Raw genomic sequence first — 18,156 nt, 5'->3', positions numbered from 1 at the left:
TTGATGATCTTACAGGTCTTTTCCAACTGTACTGATTCTGTGATTCAGCTTTGATTGTCTTTAAATGTGCCTAGGATACATACCTGTAGTAACCAAAATTAGACCATTTTAGCATAAAGAATAAGTGGAGATTCCAGCACAGTGTGGCGTTTCATGTTAAAATTAATGTTTTACATTTGCTGTGCAATTTTTTAACAGGTAATACTGATGTCTGCTTCCATCAACTGTAAAGAATTTGCTGATTACTTTGCACTTCCTGTTCATAATGGTCTGAATCCAGCCTGTGTATTTAAGGTGGAAGGCAAGCCTTATGCAATCGAAGAATATTATCTTGATGATTTGAAGCACACTGTTCATTTCAAGGTATTGTAAATACAACTTTATTTCTTTGGACATAATAAGAAAGCTGTGTAATAAAATTACAAATGACCAATTTTATGTTACAGTTCTAGATAACAATATATGATGATAAAACAGGAGTCCTCTTAGCACCAGCCAAGTTTTTCTGTCATGTAACAGAAATGGAATGTAAAGGGCTGGGAATTTTTAGTATGTGGCATTTTGTTTGGTAGTTTGCATCCAAGATGAACAGTGTAAAAAGTCTGTGCAGAAAGTAACATATGAGGATTTATAGATCTCTTTGAATAAAGCTGACAAACTCAGGGAATATTTCCCAGGTTGGTTCATTGTGCTGTTATGTATCAAAGGCAGAAGGAGCTAGGAAATTAAGAGAGTCATCAGAAAAGAAGCATTTGTGATTAAAGTTTGATGTTATCAAGTTGGCTTCTCTATCAGCTGAGGCTCACATGCTTCCTTTTTTTTCCATTTTTTTCTTTTTTTTTAATAGACCCAGAGCTGTTATGCAGTAGTTTTGAACATATTTCTGTTGTAGCCATGTAGGCCACCATGGCAAGTACATAATTTTGAGTAATGGAAATACGTTAGAATAATAGATATCCACCAAATCCCTGGTGGCCACTTAACAGCCAATATGGCTGCATTGGAGAATTGCTGCTCTAATGCCTAAAGAGGGTAGTAATGGCTGCAGATTCATTTGCTGTGTCAATCTTTAGCTTATAAACTGCACAGTATATTTGTTTGTAGAACTCCTAACATGCTATTGTACAGCATGTATATGCATAGATAACAGATAATAAAGGAGTAAATGCAAGTTCGAATTAATCTGGTATCTGTGGTTTTATAATAGGAGTTTGTTTTACAGTTGAAAAACAGCTGTGTAGGAATTTACTTGAGTTTCTGAACTCTTTCAGAATTATAGTCCAAGGCAAAATAAACAGGTTAAAGCAAAGTAGAACAAATGCACTCAGGCTTTAATAACTGGGGCATGGGAGTAATTATTGGTCAATTTTGATAATTCAGAACACTGTTATAATGTTAATACAATAAAGAAAACAGGGGATGCACTTGAACAGGAGCAGTACGTGAACATACTGTTAATCTTTAGCTTTCATCCCTCAATTCTGCAGAAATTAAATTAGAGAAATAAAACAAACAGGTAGTTTATGGGAAACCCAGAAAAAAATAATTGCTTATGCTGTACACAGTGCACGCATTGGTTATGCATCAACACAGGCAAGCTGAAATAAAAGGCTGCCAACTGTTGAAGTTTTAATGCAGCCAAAAAAGTAAACTAAATGCATACAGCAGTTGGCCCGTCAGTTTTTATACATTAGTATGGCAGCTCAGATAGATAATATGGAGAGGAGATTATGTAATATATGATTTTTGTAAAATATTTTTGATTATAAACGACAACAAAAAGATAACCAAGACATTCAGTAAGAATTCTACTTCAGTCAAGTTGCATTTGTCATAGCTGCACTTTGAGCTGAATGTCAGCTGCCCTACTTTTCACCTCAAAGTTTGCAGACAAAAGGAACTGCTTTCAGCGCTTACGCCTTGTTATATTTTTTATTTTCTCTGTGTATAGGAGCATTTAACTTCCTTTTTTTTTTTAAAGTTTTCATCTGTTTCTTTTATGTTGTGTTGTTCTAGCTATAGCCATTCTGTTGTTCAGTAGGAGGAGAAGAGTATGGTTGTCCAAGAAGTTATTTGTACCTTAGGGCAGCAATAGAAGCACATAAGTGCTCTTGATTATCTTCTTTTTTTTTTTTTTTTGGTTATTTTTAATACGTATGAAAAAAAGAAGAAGAAATTGAATTAGAAAGCACTGATGTTTGGTCTCGTGTCTTGTTTCTTACAGTGCTAATTGTGGAGATTTTCTCTGAATAATTTTATTTAAAAAATACTTTAAAACATGGAAGGTCTAGGAAGTTTTATGTAACATGCTAATAAAAATGAAAGCAGAACCTGAGTGTTAAGGCAGTTAATGACTTAATGCTGTCATATTGAAGCAGGCGCACATCTTTCATCATGCTAAAATCAAAATGAGTTAGATAACTGCCTGAGGTACAGGCTTCAGGCTTTAGTTCTTAGTATTTTATTTTTGCCTATAAAAGCCTGTAAAGTCCGCATAAAAGAATACAGAAGTTAAAAGAAAAAACAGTCTTTGCTTTTTAGATAAACAGAATTTTTCCAAGTTTCCTTTTGATTTTAAAATTAATAACTATACAATCAGATTACATAAATCATAACTCATTCCTTAAAGCATCTTGATTGTAATCAGTTTAGTCCTTTAACTGTCTTATTTGCTGTGAGGTATGAACCTTTGTCCCTTCTCAAAAAATCTTAACATAATTGGATATTACTGTATAAATGTAGAATTCTTTTACAAATCCTGCAGAGCTCTTGGTTTTAATATGTCACTCATTTCTGTTGGTGTTTTAAAACTATGCTTGAAAATAAAAATTTTCTTTGAGCAGTTCTGACTTGGATAATTTGGGTATTCACTGGTATCAGTTGTGATTTGGAAGATAAATAGAAATGCCAGTCATTACTTTTTTCTCCTGTATGCCTGTTTGCAGTAAACCCTTTGGTATGGCTAGATAGACATCTAGCTGAATAAAAGATAAAGCTTTCCCCTTGAATTGCTTCATTTGTAGGAAGGAATAAAAGTAAGAGAGAAGGAAGGGAGAAACACTCTTCATTGTAGCACTGGCTTAACCCTTGCCCAGATACTGGGTCATTTATAGGTGCTACTGTTTAAATTTTGAGTATAGGTTTATAAAAAGTAGTTTCTTTTTCTTTTGGCATAATGGTCTTTGTAAGCACATTGTTCTGGGTATTTAATTGGATCATTATTTTGTTATGTCAGCATCCTCTAAGCCCCAAGGAATCAGTGAAACAGGTTTTGATGAAAAATGCGTGAAGGCTTTATCTGTAGGCAAATTTAAAGCTTTGTGTAAATGCTTACCTATTGCTGTAGTACAGTATGGAGATATCAAATGCAAATTAATTGTATAGTTAATTCTGTGAGCAGATTTAAAAACTGTTAGCAAATAGGGGTCTAGATGTTAGCCTTTGGTAGTAAATCTGTGGAATCCCATATTTCTACTTCTTACCTAAGGCAAAAAAGATAGTCCCATTTTTGGCTTGCAAATGTAAAAACTCCTTCATATCCCTGGAACTGAAGTCAGATTCCGGATGAAAGGTAGTGAACTGCTGTCAAAAGCTATTCCGATTATGTTGTATTATTTCAGTCAGCTCTGACTGGGCTTTTGGACTTGCTGTTTGTCACATTGTTACCTTTTATTAGGAGTGATATGGCAGCCTTGTCGTGTTAAAGAATACTAACGGTACAATCGGTAACAAAATTGAAGAGACAAATTTGACAGTTATTTAAGCAGGAGTAATCTAAAACCAAAAATCTTATGTTCGAGCAGCCCAGAAAAGATAAATTCCTTAGATTATCACATATATTGGGGGAAAAAAAAGTACTACTACTCAAAACTACTAGAATGTTGTCTGTGGTTTCTCATGGACTAATCAAACTTCATTGGAAAAGCATTATTATAGTGGATGTAAATAGCAGTTAAGAAGCTCTGGGACTGACAGAGTTGTACTCCTGAGAAGTCTGCTTGGCTAGTTGATTCAAGGGGATTGGAGAAGTGAATATTGTCAAGTTCTTACAGATGGCTTTTCTGATCCTCCAATCCATCCTCTACCCAAATAAAGTATAGGATAATTTTGTTAGGGTTTTCAGAAAGAAGTCTTTCTGCAGACACCAAGGCTACCTAGGGTTGACATGATGTGATGTTACAGTTTGGCTGTTCAGGTAAGGGCTGGAAAGCCTGAGGACTGAGGTTGCAGTAGCAAAAGCTGATCTAAATCACTGTTGCCAAATTAATGTTAGCAGTGGTGCTTTTGTGATTCCATCGTGAGCTGCTTCAGAAGGGGAAACTGATAGAAAAATAACTAACTTCATTTTAATACTTAGTGCAGATAGTTCAGTTTTCTGTGGTTTTAGTTCTCTGAAACATCTCTACTAGGTCAAATGTGTACAGTTGCAAGCAAAGGTTTTCGGATCAGGTTAAAACAGTCTTGGCGCTGAACCTCGAACAAGATATGAATATACAGTCCCAGTGCTGGAGCTGGGAAAGGAACAAGTGAATGGACACTTCCGCTTCCTGCTGCCTTTTCTCCCAAGAACACCTTGGGACACCATGACAGATTAGAGCCAACACTGAGGGGTTTGGTTTTTTTTTTTTAGCTTAAAATAACTCTTTTCCTTCCCACATTATTATATACTCTTGCTTTGTTAGATAAGGTAAGTCTTTGCTATTCTAATTTACAAGACAGTTTCTTCATTCTTCTGGTCACTGAAGTAGTCATAATTTGTATCTGTTCAAGTTTTGGCTGATCCCCTTAAAAACTGGTAAGAATTGCAGATGCATTGTCAGTCCCCATCAGTTTCCCCAGCATCACATACTTGAGTACCTGTTGGCTTCAAGAGTTCTTTTACTTCAAGGGCTGACAGGTATGCTGGCTGAAAACTTTGGCAAGACTTGAGTCACTTCAGAGTGAGGGGAGGTTTTGTACAGTGTCACTAACACATCACACTCTTAGAATAACCTTTCCTGATTCATCCTAGGGTCATGTTTGCCTTTCCTTCAGCAGCATTACATTGGAAGATTGCTATTTTCTTATGACTGAAGTAGCTGGTCCAGGTGGTTCTTTATTTTCAACCAGTACACTGTCTGCTTGTATCCAAAATTTGTAATCCTCAGATGCATAGGTTTACACATTGTCTTATGGGATTTCATCTCACTTCAGACAATTGAAGGACACATTATATGAATGATACTCTTGTCAGTACACATATGATGCATTCCAACTTTATCAGTATATCTTTCAATTGCTTTTTTTGCTCATTGAAAACTTCTGCAGAATCTTTTTTTGCTTATAACTAAATTGGAATAAATGTGTAATCCTAATTTTGTTGTGATTAAAATCAAAGCCCTGTGAAATGTGGACACCTGATAAATACTTTCTGTTTCTTTTACAGGGAAACCTGGAATATCTTAGTTTTCATGTAGAAACCTTTAAGTATTAACCTTGGCCATCAGCTTCCATTTTGAATTTCTTTCCAGGAGTGGCTTTTTCCTTACACTTTACATCCTTGTTAAATGTCCCTGGTTACAGCTGCATCTTGTCTTATGTTGGTATTTATCTGCACATATTTACCAACTACTACTGCATTTTTATTGTTATCATGCAGTCCAGTTCTTATGGAGTGTTATGCTTAAAGCTCAAATGCTTGGTTTTCATTGTCACTTCAATTATAGTACCAGTCCATAAAAGTAAAAGTGAGTAGTCTAGGCCTAAAGAAAGCTATATTTGAATGATAAAATATTATTGTAGTGTATCAAGCAGCAGGTGAAGGGGACTGATAAGCTAGGAGAAATACTTGGTTAGGTATAAACATATAAATGGAGGCTTGTTAGCTAGTGAGAAAATACATGATTTCATAAAGCAGACACACACACACAACCTGCAGAGAAAGAATGTAGAGGCTGATCACTTGAACCTGTTGTTTTTCTTGGGAGAATCTTGGATGACTTAAACTGTTAGATGTCAGCATAGAAGTAAATGAAATATTTTACTTGAGGGTGGAGGGAGGGAAGAGGAAAGAACTTCAAAGGCATAATATGAGGGAGAGAAGTGCAGTTTGACTGTAGGATATCTAATCATGGTAAGTATGTGGAGGGCAGATTACACTGTAATACAGTTCTAGAGAAGTTAGAGGTAGCAGTTAGTCCAGTAAAGAGTTTCCCCTAGAATGAGGGGAAACCCTGAGAGTGAAAGGAGAGCAATGATCAAAACCCATTTTCCCTACAAGGGAAAAATGTGTGATACTATAGACCATTCCCAGAACATGTCTAGTTCATTAAACATTTTCTTTTTAAAACTGAAACATGATTTAAGTTGTTGTCTTTGCTCTGAAGACTTGATGTTTTAAGTTGTCAAACATTAAAGCCCTGAGTTTGTGACAGAATACTAGAAAACAGTGTAGATACGACTCTTCACGGTCGTATTGTGTACGACAGAACCATAGTTCTTTGCTAGGGTAAGATTTAAAACACAAGATCCATTAACTGCAGAGATAATTTAAATGAGAAAGAGGTAAATTATTTATTTGGCAGTCAGATAGAGACCTGCATTATAGCACCTGTGAGAAGGATTGTGCCTGCCCTAGACAAATTCCTCTCCTTCTTGTCATCCTGTTCCCATGGGTTGTGGTTAGTCTCACATGCTTAACATTTCTGGATAAGGAGTATGTCCTGCAAATGGTAGGGGATGGAGTGTGGGCTAGTGCTTATCTGAAGTGGGTAAATATCAGAAGTATTTCTTTAGCATTAGAATGGTAGGATGCTTGAAGGAAAATGTCTATTTAGAAGGTAATGAATGCTCCAGATAAGGTGGTACTTTGTACAGCTTCTGTGCTGGATCAGTTTTAATCAAAAAGCACTTGAAAAATTGACACACGTATGTGATCTAGTCTTTTATCCTGTTATATTGTGTTAATCTCAGTACTTTCTTCTCCACATAGTTTCCTTCTCAAAGAATTGAGGAACCAGTAATAGCAAGGGAAATGTATGAAGTAGCAGTGTCTTTGATTCAGTCCTTTGATGAGTTGGAGATGAAGAGTAATAGGTAAGATATAGTTCAAGGTCTGGAATCAGTGGTTCTTTGGGGAAAAGAGATGCTAATTAAGGAACAGCAGCAGCCCCTGTGTTATAGTTATTAGTGGTAACTTAATTTTCTATTAATCTCTGCTTTTATTTTATATATTTGGTAACAATTTCTACTCAGGGTAGTCATACTAAGTCTGCTTGTAGGTCTTATTGAATGCCCTGCATTCTTGAAATACACTTCATGCCCTGGAGTGTAAGTGACCATTCAAGCCGGCCATGTCATATGGCAGCTAGATTCTTTGCTGCAGACCAGAACTGAATGTGATTTATATGAAGAATAAAACTAGAACTACTATTTTGTATTGTAAACTAAAACATACATTAAGCCATGCAAAAAGAATACAAACTAGGCATTAATTTTCACTGGCTGTTTAACTAATACCTTACTGTCTTTTGAAATAAGTAAATATTAATTTGTATTACTCTCTGCGTTTTGTAAATTGATGTTTGGTATCTGAAAATGTAGTAAAGTTGTAGAAGCAACTTTAGTCTAACACTGAGTATTTACTTTAGGAATGGGGTTTGTTCCCATATGTACTAATCATTTATAAATGTATGCTGAAGAAATAATTTTTTTTCATGAGCTTAATTTTTTTTTTAAGTTAGTATTATGTAAACTTTGAAATTTTAAAAACACATTGCTTAAGCTTACCTGAGCAGTTATCAAGTGAACCACTGAAGTACCAAGTGTTGATGGAGGTACATATATGCAATAAATTTGGCACCAACTTTTTTACAATATATAGTTGACTTCTGAGCTTTTTTCTTGATGATTTCTTTTGATCTTTTCAATTAAGCTGTTTCACTGTAGTTTAGAATAGCCAAATTAAACCACCTTTTACTAATAAGCTACCTTTTATAAGCAAACATGAAGGCATTAACTTTTAAGCTTTCAATACCGAAACGGCTATTACAAACATCCATTGTTTTGTACTTTCCATTAAAAACTATACTTTCTGTTCATTATATAGTTTGCAAGTAGAGACTTTCAAGTTGCCTGAAAAAATTTTGCATCAGGAATGATTACTACCAAAAACACGAGTTCTGTATTATGTGAAGGTGATTTTAGCTTCTTGACTCGTTACAAGATAAACTTAGAGGGAGACATCTTCAGTTAATGTCATGACCTGTAGTTCTTGATAATGGTTAGCTTTTATTAAAAGCCTACCATGTAAAAAGGTGTCTAATGATATTTTTAGAATACAAGAGTATTACGTATACTTGAAAAATTATTGAATAAGTCTGCATAGAATTCTGCAGTAGTATACTACCTTTTCATTTTAAGATATTTCGTAACATAATTTTGATTCATTTCATTACTAAATAGGTATGTTTCTGTTATAATTTTGAAGACAAAACTAAACCTACTGGTCCAATTCCAATGTTTATATACCGTGTTTTTCAGAAAGCATAGTTGCAAATAGTGTTTTGAATTCCATTTCTTCAGGAAGTTTAGATAATACATGTTACAAAAAATGTGCAGTTCTGCTTGTTCTTTCAGAATAAAATATCTTGGGGTAATAAAGTAGGCTGAGGTTGTAAAATTAATGAAACTGCATGCTCTTGTTAGGGAGAAAAAAAATATGAGTATTGCATCAGAACGTGGAAGTGTGCTTGTATTTTTACCAGGTGAGTATACATCTTAATAACTTTCTTTTTTCTTATTTGTCATCTAACAAGCTTTCTTCTGGCACTTCTTCCAGGGATTTATTAAACACATATTTAACTGAGGTTGGTTGGTCTATTTGGATATTTTTCTTGCAAACTTGTTTAAATATGGCAATAATTGGAAGAACGGTGAGTCAAAAATTAAGACTTCATATGGTTTAAAAATGAAGTTACAGTAATAAAATTAATTCTACAGTTAATTCACAGAAATTCATTTGCTCCCTTTGTTTAGATTAGTTATTAAATATTGTATGAAGTTGCTAGAATTCTTTTAGAGACGTTTTCTTATCTGCATACAGTGTGGTCTTTTCCATGGATTTTATTTAGATTCCTGTTGTAAAAGTTAAAATTCACTTTTTTGCTTTCCATGTACATTGGTTGGTATAATAGGAACACTCAAAAGCATGCAGGATGACATAGCAATTAATGACCAGAGAACTGCTGATATATAGTTTTAGCCTTCTTTAAACAGTAAACCTAAGTTATCTTACACTGCCTCTAAAATCTAGCTAAGGGGTTCAAGTAAGAATGACTGCCAAAACAAAAGCATACAATAATTTTTCTGTAACTAGGCTGCAGACTAGGTTTCCCCAGCATCACAAACCTGTTACCTGGTGGTTTCAATATCTTTATCTTCATGGACATGAAAGTTTGCTAGTTGAAAACTTTGAAAATACTTGGTCATGTTCCAGTGGAGAGTCACCTCGCAGTCAGAAGTATCTGTTCCCTTGGGCACAGTGAGGTCTATCCCTACCACAACTTTCTAACTCTGTAAAATCTTTATGAATGTCATTTCTGTGCTCTGTTGAGCTTAGCAGTAGACATGCTAGCGCTGGGGCTGGAAACACAGCACACCAGCACAAAAATACAGTGCACTTGCAGAGTAGCTTTCAGTGGCAGGTGCTCCCCGCCAGCTAAAAGGTATTAGAGCTGCCTTTTCTTACAGTTACCTTCTCTGTGAAATCAGTGGGTAGAAGGAATTACTTATCGTGTCAATGTAGGACCCATTCCAGTTTGCCATTAATAAAAGTAGGGAAACCATCTCTGTTGCCTCTGGCTTCTCATATTGGTGTTTGATGTGCTTTCAGACTTCCTCAGGCCCTCTGAGTCTTCATTTCAGGCTGAAATTACTCTTTAGCACTTTCAATTCCCATATTGTTTTTGTCTTTCACTTTGAGGTTTTTTTTACTGTGGTGCTATCCCTGGTGGCTTATAACTGCAAACTAATAAAATGAAACTTTTTGTTTAAATGCATTTGGTAAATTCATGAAAACCTGTGTAGATAGTGCTTTCTGAATAAGCTGGTACCCAGTTTGTTTTTTATTGTTGTTGTTCAGTGTTTGACCTTGGCCTGTTTTATAACCGGATACTCAAGACTGATCTTGAACATGGGATTAGCAAATACCTCTTGAAATTTTCTTCACAAATAGTCTTTGTACAGAATTGGAGAAGAGGGGAGGAGAGCCCTCAGTTTACAAGAGGGCAGCTGAGACAGAGAGTTGGGTAAAAATAATCTCCACATTTAGGACACTGATTTGAGATGCCTAGATTTTTTGAGTGCTTACAATTACAGAGCATTTTGTTCATTCAAAATAACACTCCCATTGACATTTCAAGCTGAGTAGGCATCAGCAGTCAGAAAGAGTAGTGCTGTGCTGAGGAGTACTGTTAAGTGATTTTTGCCCACTGTCTTTGTGGAACTCAGTGGTGGAGCAGAATCTGCTTCCACAGAGCAGCTGCAGCTGTCTCGAGTAGGATGACATGTTTTCCCTTCCTGTTGTAATTGTCTGTCTTGTTCAGTGCTTAATTACTTTTTTTTTATGTTACTGAGTCTGATTCTTTACAGATAAATATCCTTCAGTACTCAGCTCTCCTTTGATTCCAGAGCTAGTCCGTCCCTGGGTGCTGGGTGATACGAAGTGCCATGTTAAACTGTACAGTGATTTATTTTTTTTAACATGTATGCATAAATATGTTCCCAGTGGGCTGCATTAAGTTTGCACAACCAATCTTAATTCTGGCATTTTTTCGTTTTAGTGCTTGACATGGCAACCTTAATGTTTCTTGAGCAGATATGTTGATGTATAATTCTTTGGACTTTTTAAAGAACAAATTGGAAAAAGAGGTCACACTGTGACTGAATCATTGCTGAGCTACACCTTCAAGTATAAAACATGCTTCTGCCAGACTAGCTGATGGGCTAAATGAAAGCAACAGTAGGTTGTCATCCACTTCAGGAGCTTGCAGAAGATGGGGGAAGGCCTGATTTCTCTGTGCTTCCTAGGTGCTTGCTGATGGCAGGAATTGCATGCTTAAAGCTTTAGGGTTTTCTTTCAAAGGGATTCTGCTGTTATGTCCTAAACTTTTATCTGTTCTACTTGTGTCAATCTCTTTGTCTGTGTTGTGTTTTCTTTTGCACTTCTCCATGCCCCACTCTCCTTATTGTCCTGGTATGTTTGCCAATCAGATTTTGTTACTAGCTTCTTTTTCATTCCAAGATCTGTCTCTCCTGGCGGCATTTGTTCTGTAGGCGTCATGATCAACTCTTGTCACTTCCAGAACTGGGCAGCAGATACTGCCTGCTGTGTCTAGTCAGTAATTACTAGACTGATTAATAATTACTATTAATATTGGTTATGCAGAGCCTGCTTCTACCAATCATGGGTCAAGCTTCTTTTAATTATTTTTAAACATAAATTAGATTCAAGCCTTGATGTCTTACTCAGATACGTAACCAGGTAGTACGGCAAGTAGGAAGTATTAGACAGCGAGATAGTCGAGCAATACCTGGTGGGATCAAGTAGGTCCAGCAGGCTGTGTCCAAACAGACCATATTGTGGTGTTCTTGTGTTTTCTCTATATCTTTAATTACATACTCTAGTTCAAGACACATTTTTTTTCTGTATTATAATAATCTTAGAAAGTGGTATTGTCTTTCTGTTTCCCAGTCTGCATGTTTTTCTCTACAGTGCTGAAGGTATTTTGCTTAGAGCTTTGTTAATTGCCTCATTATTTGCTAGTAATTAGTTTGTTATTTGGCCAGTTATTTGCATTCTCAAGTTCTCTTACTTCATTGAGCTGTGCTGTAAATTAGGCTTCCTGGCTGTCTTTTTTTACGTTCTAATGACATTGCTTTCCCCTGTAGTAGCCTCACACAAAGAACATCTCTGAAACTTTTAAATTTCCCCCTGATTGCCCCACCACCGCCATTTTCTTCCTCCTCCAACTCATCTGTTCTCCCTCCAGCCCTGACTTCTTTTATCTCCCTTACCTATAGTCACTTCCCCTCATTTTCCAGTTCCAGTCTTTCTGACTCCAGTAGTTGACTAATCTCTATGTTCTCCTGCAATTTCTTTTCCACCAACCTTGTTATCACCATGTTGGTTTCTTGTTGAATCTGTTTCTCCTTTTCTTGTCCCAGTTTCTTGCTTTCGGGCCTTTTTTCCTAGCTTACCTTAACTCAATCACTATTTCCACCCCATCACATACTCTTCTTTCCTCTTGTTTAAATTATTCTTCTGTCTTATCTTTCCTGAAAATTTCTCTGTTCTTCTACTTGGCATTTGTCCTTCTTCCTTCTCACTTCTGAAGTCAAGTAACAGTCATCTAAAGAGTGCAAGAACTTTCACATCCAGGTGCTCAAACTGCATTTAGCCTCACTGAAAATTGCAGCAATCCTGTACTGCAGTTACAGAATAATGCCATTTTCAATATCCAACCAGGGAAGCCCAGTGTTGGACAGATTTTTGAAAATGAAGTCTCAATAAGAAGTCAACTAGGCTTATCAGAAAGGTTTATGCCTGTGGAGGTATTCAGGAAGACAGCAAATATCCCTTAATTGTAAGATTTCTCCTGGCAGATGTGAAATCCATGCCCCAGAGAATGGGCACTGGAACTGCCAAAGGTAATATGGCTAAGGCAGAAATAGTTCTTTTTTTTTTTCCCCTTGGCCCTGGTCTTGGAAACAGCTTGTTTTGGCTGAAATACCCAAATTTATCCTAAACCAGACATTCAGCATGTGGAGAGTGTTGTCAGTTGTAAGGAACTGAAACAAAGGCTAATAATGGGACGCTGGCAGATGACCTTTATGTCTGATATTGCCACTTTACTTTAGTAAAGTGTAAAATTATGCAAAATGACTCTTGAAAAATTAATGACTCACAGTGTTTCAGTGACTCGTTATTACATTTAGTGTTTAACTCTTCTGCTGTTTTATTATATGGTGAAAAGGAGGTAATAATGAAAGTCAGTTAAGAATTTAAGTACATGTGAGAATTGGTTTTAGAATTGTTAGTGATGACTAAAAAGACAACAAATTCTTGATTACTTTTTCCCTAGGTTTGTGTGAAATAAGCTACATGCACTCATGTCTCTCAAATATGTTTAATAAAAGGTAAGTTAGAACACATTTGTTTCCGTTGAATTCAACTTGAACATGAATCCTTCGGCTGTATGAGTTCTAAGTCCATAATATGACTTAGCACAGAGGTGTAATTAATTTTTATGTTCTTGCATCAGTAAATATTTCACTAATGTATTTTCTTAGGTGGCAAGTGTACCCACTTCACTCACGTGTGACATTAGAGGAACAAAGTAATGTATTTTTGACTACAGTTCCTGGCTACAGAAAAGTAAATATTGTTGAATCATTACTTTTTTATTAAGTGTGTGAAACCTTTTGCTACAGTAACAATAGAAATAATAATCTATATAAACTAATAGTAGCTGTGCCAACTCAAACCATTGTCTGAGGGCAATGCAGTTTTTGTTTTTTCAAGATGTAAACTGATTGCCTTTCTTACCAAGCTGTTGCTTTAACTGGTGTGTAGACCTCAAAGGAAGTGCAATAACAGGAAGTTATCCTTAAATTATTGTGTGACACCATTTTTATCCTTCAGAATAGTTTGTGCATGTCAATTCTTGCACCTGCATGGCAGTAGTATGCTGCTAGTGGCACTGCATAGCAAAGTAGTCCCCCGGTATGGGGGTCTTTCGCCTGCTTTGTACCCCACATTTTGGCTAGTGTCTTGGTTTTCTTTATCACTGCTAATAGTGTGATGTTTCGCTATGACAAAAGCATAAGGAAATATTTCCATTCTTCCTCTATATTGTCATATACTAGACTACTTTATTATGCTTTTCTGATCTTAGGAAAAGAAAATGCATGTTTTCTTGCATTGTATTGCTTTTTTTTACATGCAGAGCAAAAATACTGCATTGCCATTACATTTATATTTCTTCATAGCAAGTTGGATTTTTCATGTAGAGACATTAATGTGAATAATTTTTGCATTTATGCATTCGTTGCTCATTCTTTGCTTCAAAACTCAGGTTATTCTATCTACAAACATAGCTGAGAGCTCTGTAACAGTTCCTGATGTTAAGTATGGTAAGTCATCTAAATCTTGTAATTGTGTATACACTGTATTTATGTTTTCCTTACTTGTGCTATTCTAAATCTCTGTAACATGTCACTGTTTTACAAAGCATCGCTGTTGGAGTTTAATTTTGACAGTTGTTGAATACCTTCTTTCACAACAGGGAACAGTTTTAAATCTGAATATATGAACAAATAGTAGAGCTACTGAGTGGGGTGCTGATTTTAATCTTTACTGGAGGGGAAAAAAAAAATTAAATTTAAATGCAGTAACAAGCAGAATCAGACCTCATGTCACAAGTACCTTAAGCTTTTTATTCACATTCTGACTATATTATGAAATAATTGCATCAGATTAAACAAATTCTGATATAGAATGTCTAAATGCAGAAATGATTGCCTTTTAATGCTTGAAATCTGCACTGACTGTTTATTATATTTATGTTAAAATCTATTTGCAGTTCTGTTAGTATTCAGAGTATCCTGGGCCTAGTTGTTTATAAATCTAGTGTTCTCCTTATTGGTTTTCAGATAATTGAAACTTTCCTCTTCTGATAACACAAAATCAACCAGTACTTTTTCCACTGCCATGAGGATAAATTGTTTCATAATAATACTAGATTTTTTTTCTTAATTGCAGTGATAGATTTCTGCTTAACTAGAACTTTGGTTTGTGATGAGGAAACTAATTACCAAAGTTTGAGACTTTGCTGGGCATCTAAAACAAACTGTAATCAAAGAAAAGGTAAGATGACAATAGGTAATGGAAAGGAATTTTAGAAGCTAACCTTCATGGAGAATTCTATGTTACTTTTCATTTTATTAACAGTAAAAGCACGGATTATTTTTGCCATGAATAGTTTATGCAAATATGTAATTCCTTACCATGTCAGGATGTTAAAATGTGATTAAACAACTATGCCTGAATATTTTGTTTTGTTCAAGTATTCTTCCAGAAGAATGTTTTGTATTTTATGGAAAAATATTAAAATTCATGGACCATAAAACTTAAAAGGATTCTTTGTTATTTAATAGTCATTCTTGTATCATGGGCCATTTTTAAAAAGGGGTAATAGGTACTGCTAGGTATTTATTAACTACTTCTGAGTTTCAGCAGTAAAAGAAACTTTAATGTCTATTTGTCACTCTTAAATCAGTTGAAATATCCACAGCAATGCCTCTAGTGTAGACTAGTGTTTGTAGCACAAGGTTAAATAAGATTTTGTATCAGCTCTTCTAGTAAGACAGTACTCTTAAACATCAAAATCTTTTAGTGTCAATAGAAGAGTACTATATAAATTTAATAACAGTGACATCATTAGATATAAAAATATCCTCATTTTTAAATATTATGAGGACTTCACAGTTACAGCTTGGGTGAGTTGAGCTTGGCTGGATGCCAGGTGTCCACCAAACTGCTTTGTCATTCCCCCCTCCTCAGCTGAACAAGGGGAGAAAAATTACGACAAAAGGCTCATGGGTCAAGGCAGGGACAGGGAGATCACTCACTGATAACCATCACAGGCAAAACAGACTCGACTTGGGGAAATTAATTTAATTTATTACCAGTCAAATCAGAGTAGGGTAACGAGAAATAAAACCAAATCTTAAGATACCTTCCCCCACCCCTCTCTTCTTCCTGGGCTCAACTTCACTCCCGATTTCTCTACCTCCTCCCCCTGAGTGGCACAGGGGGACGGGGAATGGAAGTTGCAGTCAGTTTATCACGTCTTGTCACTGCTGCTCCTTTCTTCTCACACTCTTCCGCTGCTCCAGCATGGGGTCCCTACCACAGGAAACAGTCCTCCACGAACTTCTCCAATGTGGGTCCTTCCGACGGGCTGCAGTTCTTCACGAACTGGTCCAGTGTGGGTCCTTTCCACAGGGTGCAGTCCTTCAGGAACAGACTGCTGCAGCGTGGGTGCCCACGGGGTCACAAGTCCTGCCAGCAAACCTGCTCCAGCGTGGGCTCCTCTTTCCATGGGTCCACGTGTCCTGCCTGGAGCCTGCTCCAGCATGGGCTTCTCACAGGGTCACAGCCTCTTTCGGGCGTCCACCTGTTCCGGTGAGGGGGTCCTCCACAGGCTGCAGGTGGATATCTGCTCCACCATGGGCTGCAAGGGGACAGACAGCCTGCCTCACCATGGTCTTCACCATGCTCCCCTGCAGCAATTACCATCACAGGCAGGGGGGATGCAGGGTGCAGGGGAATCTCTGCTCTGGTGCCTGGAGCACCTCCTCCCCCTCCTTCTTCACTGACCTTGGTGTCTGCAAAGTTGTTCCTTTCACATATTTTCCCTTGTCTCTTCTCTGGCTGCCATTGCGCAGTTGGTTTTTCCCCCTTCTTAAATATGTTATCCCAGAGGTGCTACCACTATCGCTGATGGGCTCAGCCTTGGCCAGCAGCGGGTCCGTCTTGGAGCCAGCTGGTATTGGCTCTATCAGACATGGGTGAAGCTTCTAGCAGCTTCTCACAGAAGCCACCCCTGTAGCCCCCCCGCTATGAAAACCTTGCCATGCAAACCCAAAACACAGCTTTATTTCCATTTGGTTCTGGGTCAGTGTTATGACAACCAGCCAATATACAACTAGTAGAAGCAACATTTTGTAAAGCAGTGTTGGACGTGTTATGCATATGACTTACAAATATGGCCTAATTCTCCAGTGGAGTATCCCCCTGAGTGGAGTACCCTTTAGTTTGTTGAAGTGAATGGTGTTTGGAATTGTGAAGATAGACTTTCTGAATCAGTGTGTTTTCTATAAATAGTAGATCATAAAGATGTTTTGCTGTTCATCATGGTATCTTAAAAGTTGTTTATATAGAAGATTTTTGCTCGCCATAGAGTCAAACAGGAAATCCAAGTATCCTCACTGTGTAAAGAAATACAAACGCAAAGCATATTTACTCCACGTAAAGAATGTTCATTTTGGGGGTATGCTAAAACTTGCACTGACATACTTATCTATATTAAATTTAGATTTGGTAGGACTTGCTTTTTCCTGTTTTTGAGGAACTGTAATTTAGCACAGGATTTGTCATGTCTTTTCAACTGAGAAAGATGGGTCCTGATTTGAGGGCAGTTATGTGAAAGAGGTATTTGAGTGAAATACCTAAGTAACTCTTTTATTAGTTACTGCTGCTATGAAAGCAAAATAATTTCATCCGATCCTTACGTAGGAAAGGATAGAGAGAATGTCCCCTCTGGGCCTGTCTGCTAAAAGAGAGCAAAATACTGGGTGGGCAGCCTGCAGCATCAGCTGTCGCATGCTGCTCAGCTGCCCAGAAGGCTTGTGGATGGATGGGTTTTGAACAGCCTGAAACTTGGGCAGTTTACAAATTGGTGATTTGTTCTTATATGTGAAGGTCGTGCCGGACGTGTTTCCAAAGGATATTGTTATAGGCTTGTACACAAGGACTTCTGGACAGATTTTATTCCAGAGAAGTCAGTACCTGAGATACTGGTAAGACTTTTGGGGAACATTAAGAATTTTTTTTTAATCTATATGGTCATAGCAGAGTTAATAAAAAGAAGTTTTGCTTTACTTTCCCTGAAGACACTGTATGATTTAAATAGCTACTAATAACTGTAACACTGAATAGAATTCAAGTTGATAAATACAATTGCATTATAGCAGTAAAATGGATGTGGATTAGAAATAAGCAATCTGTTCAAAAGAAAAATATCCTTACACAAAATGGATTCCATGTTTTACTAAATTGTAAACTTACTTTCCAAGACTTTGTCACACTTCCCATGGGGGGAAAGTAACAATAACATTGTCTTCCCTTCAGCGTTGTCCATTGGGAACTACAGTCTTAAAAATAAAAAAGCTTGATATGGGGGAACCAAAAGCTTTGCTGGCAACAGCTCTTTCTCCACCCAGAGTAGGTGACATTGAACGTACCATACTTCAGCTGAAAGAGGTAGGCATCCTTTTAATGTTAAAATCAAGGTAACAAAAATGTACTGTAGAAGTGTTTTTCATGGTATTTAA

The 18,156-nt window shown here is 36.8% G+C and overlaps 1 protein-coding gene across 1 annotated transcript in view; it reads left to right on the top strand.

Annotated features, from left to right (window-relative positions):
• TDRD9 (tudor domain containing 9) overlaps positions 1–18,156 on the top strand; it is a 90,103-nt gene that overhangs the window by 40,409 nt on the left and 31,538 nt on the right. Inside the window, 9 exon segments of the mRNA XM_059819446.1 lie at positions 199–363; positions 6,971–7,091; positions 8,715–8,744; positions 13,122–13,176; positions 13,330–13,414; positions 14,115–14,172; positions 14,801–14,905; positions 17,525–17,622; positions 17,954–18,085. Coding sequence (XP_059675429.1) covers positions 199–363; positions 6,971–7,091; positions 8,715–8,744; positions 13,122–13,176; positions 13,330–13,414; positions 14,115–14,172; positions 14,801–14,905; positions 17,525–17,622; positions 17,954–18,085 — 849 coding nt within the window.

Source organism: Gavia stellata, chromosome 7, assembly GCF_030936135.1.
Source record: "Gavia stellata isolate bGavSte3 chromosome 7, bGavSte3.hap2, whole genome shotgun sequence".
In the NCBI taxonomy this organism is placed as follows: domain Eukaryota; kingdom Metazoa; phylum Chordata; class Aves; order Gaviiformes; family Gaviidae; genus Gavia; species Gavia stellata.
The sequence above is the reverse complement of the archived record's forward strand: the minus strand, read 5'-3'. Positions and strand labels throughout refer to the sequence as shown.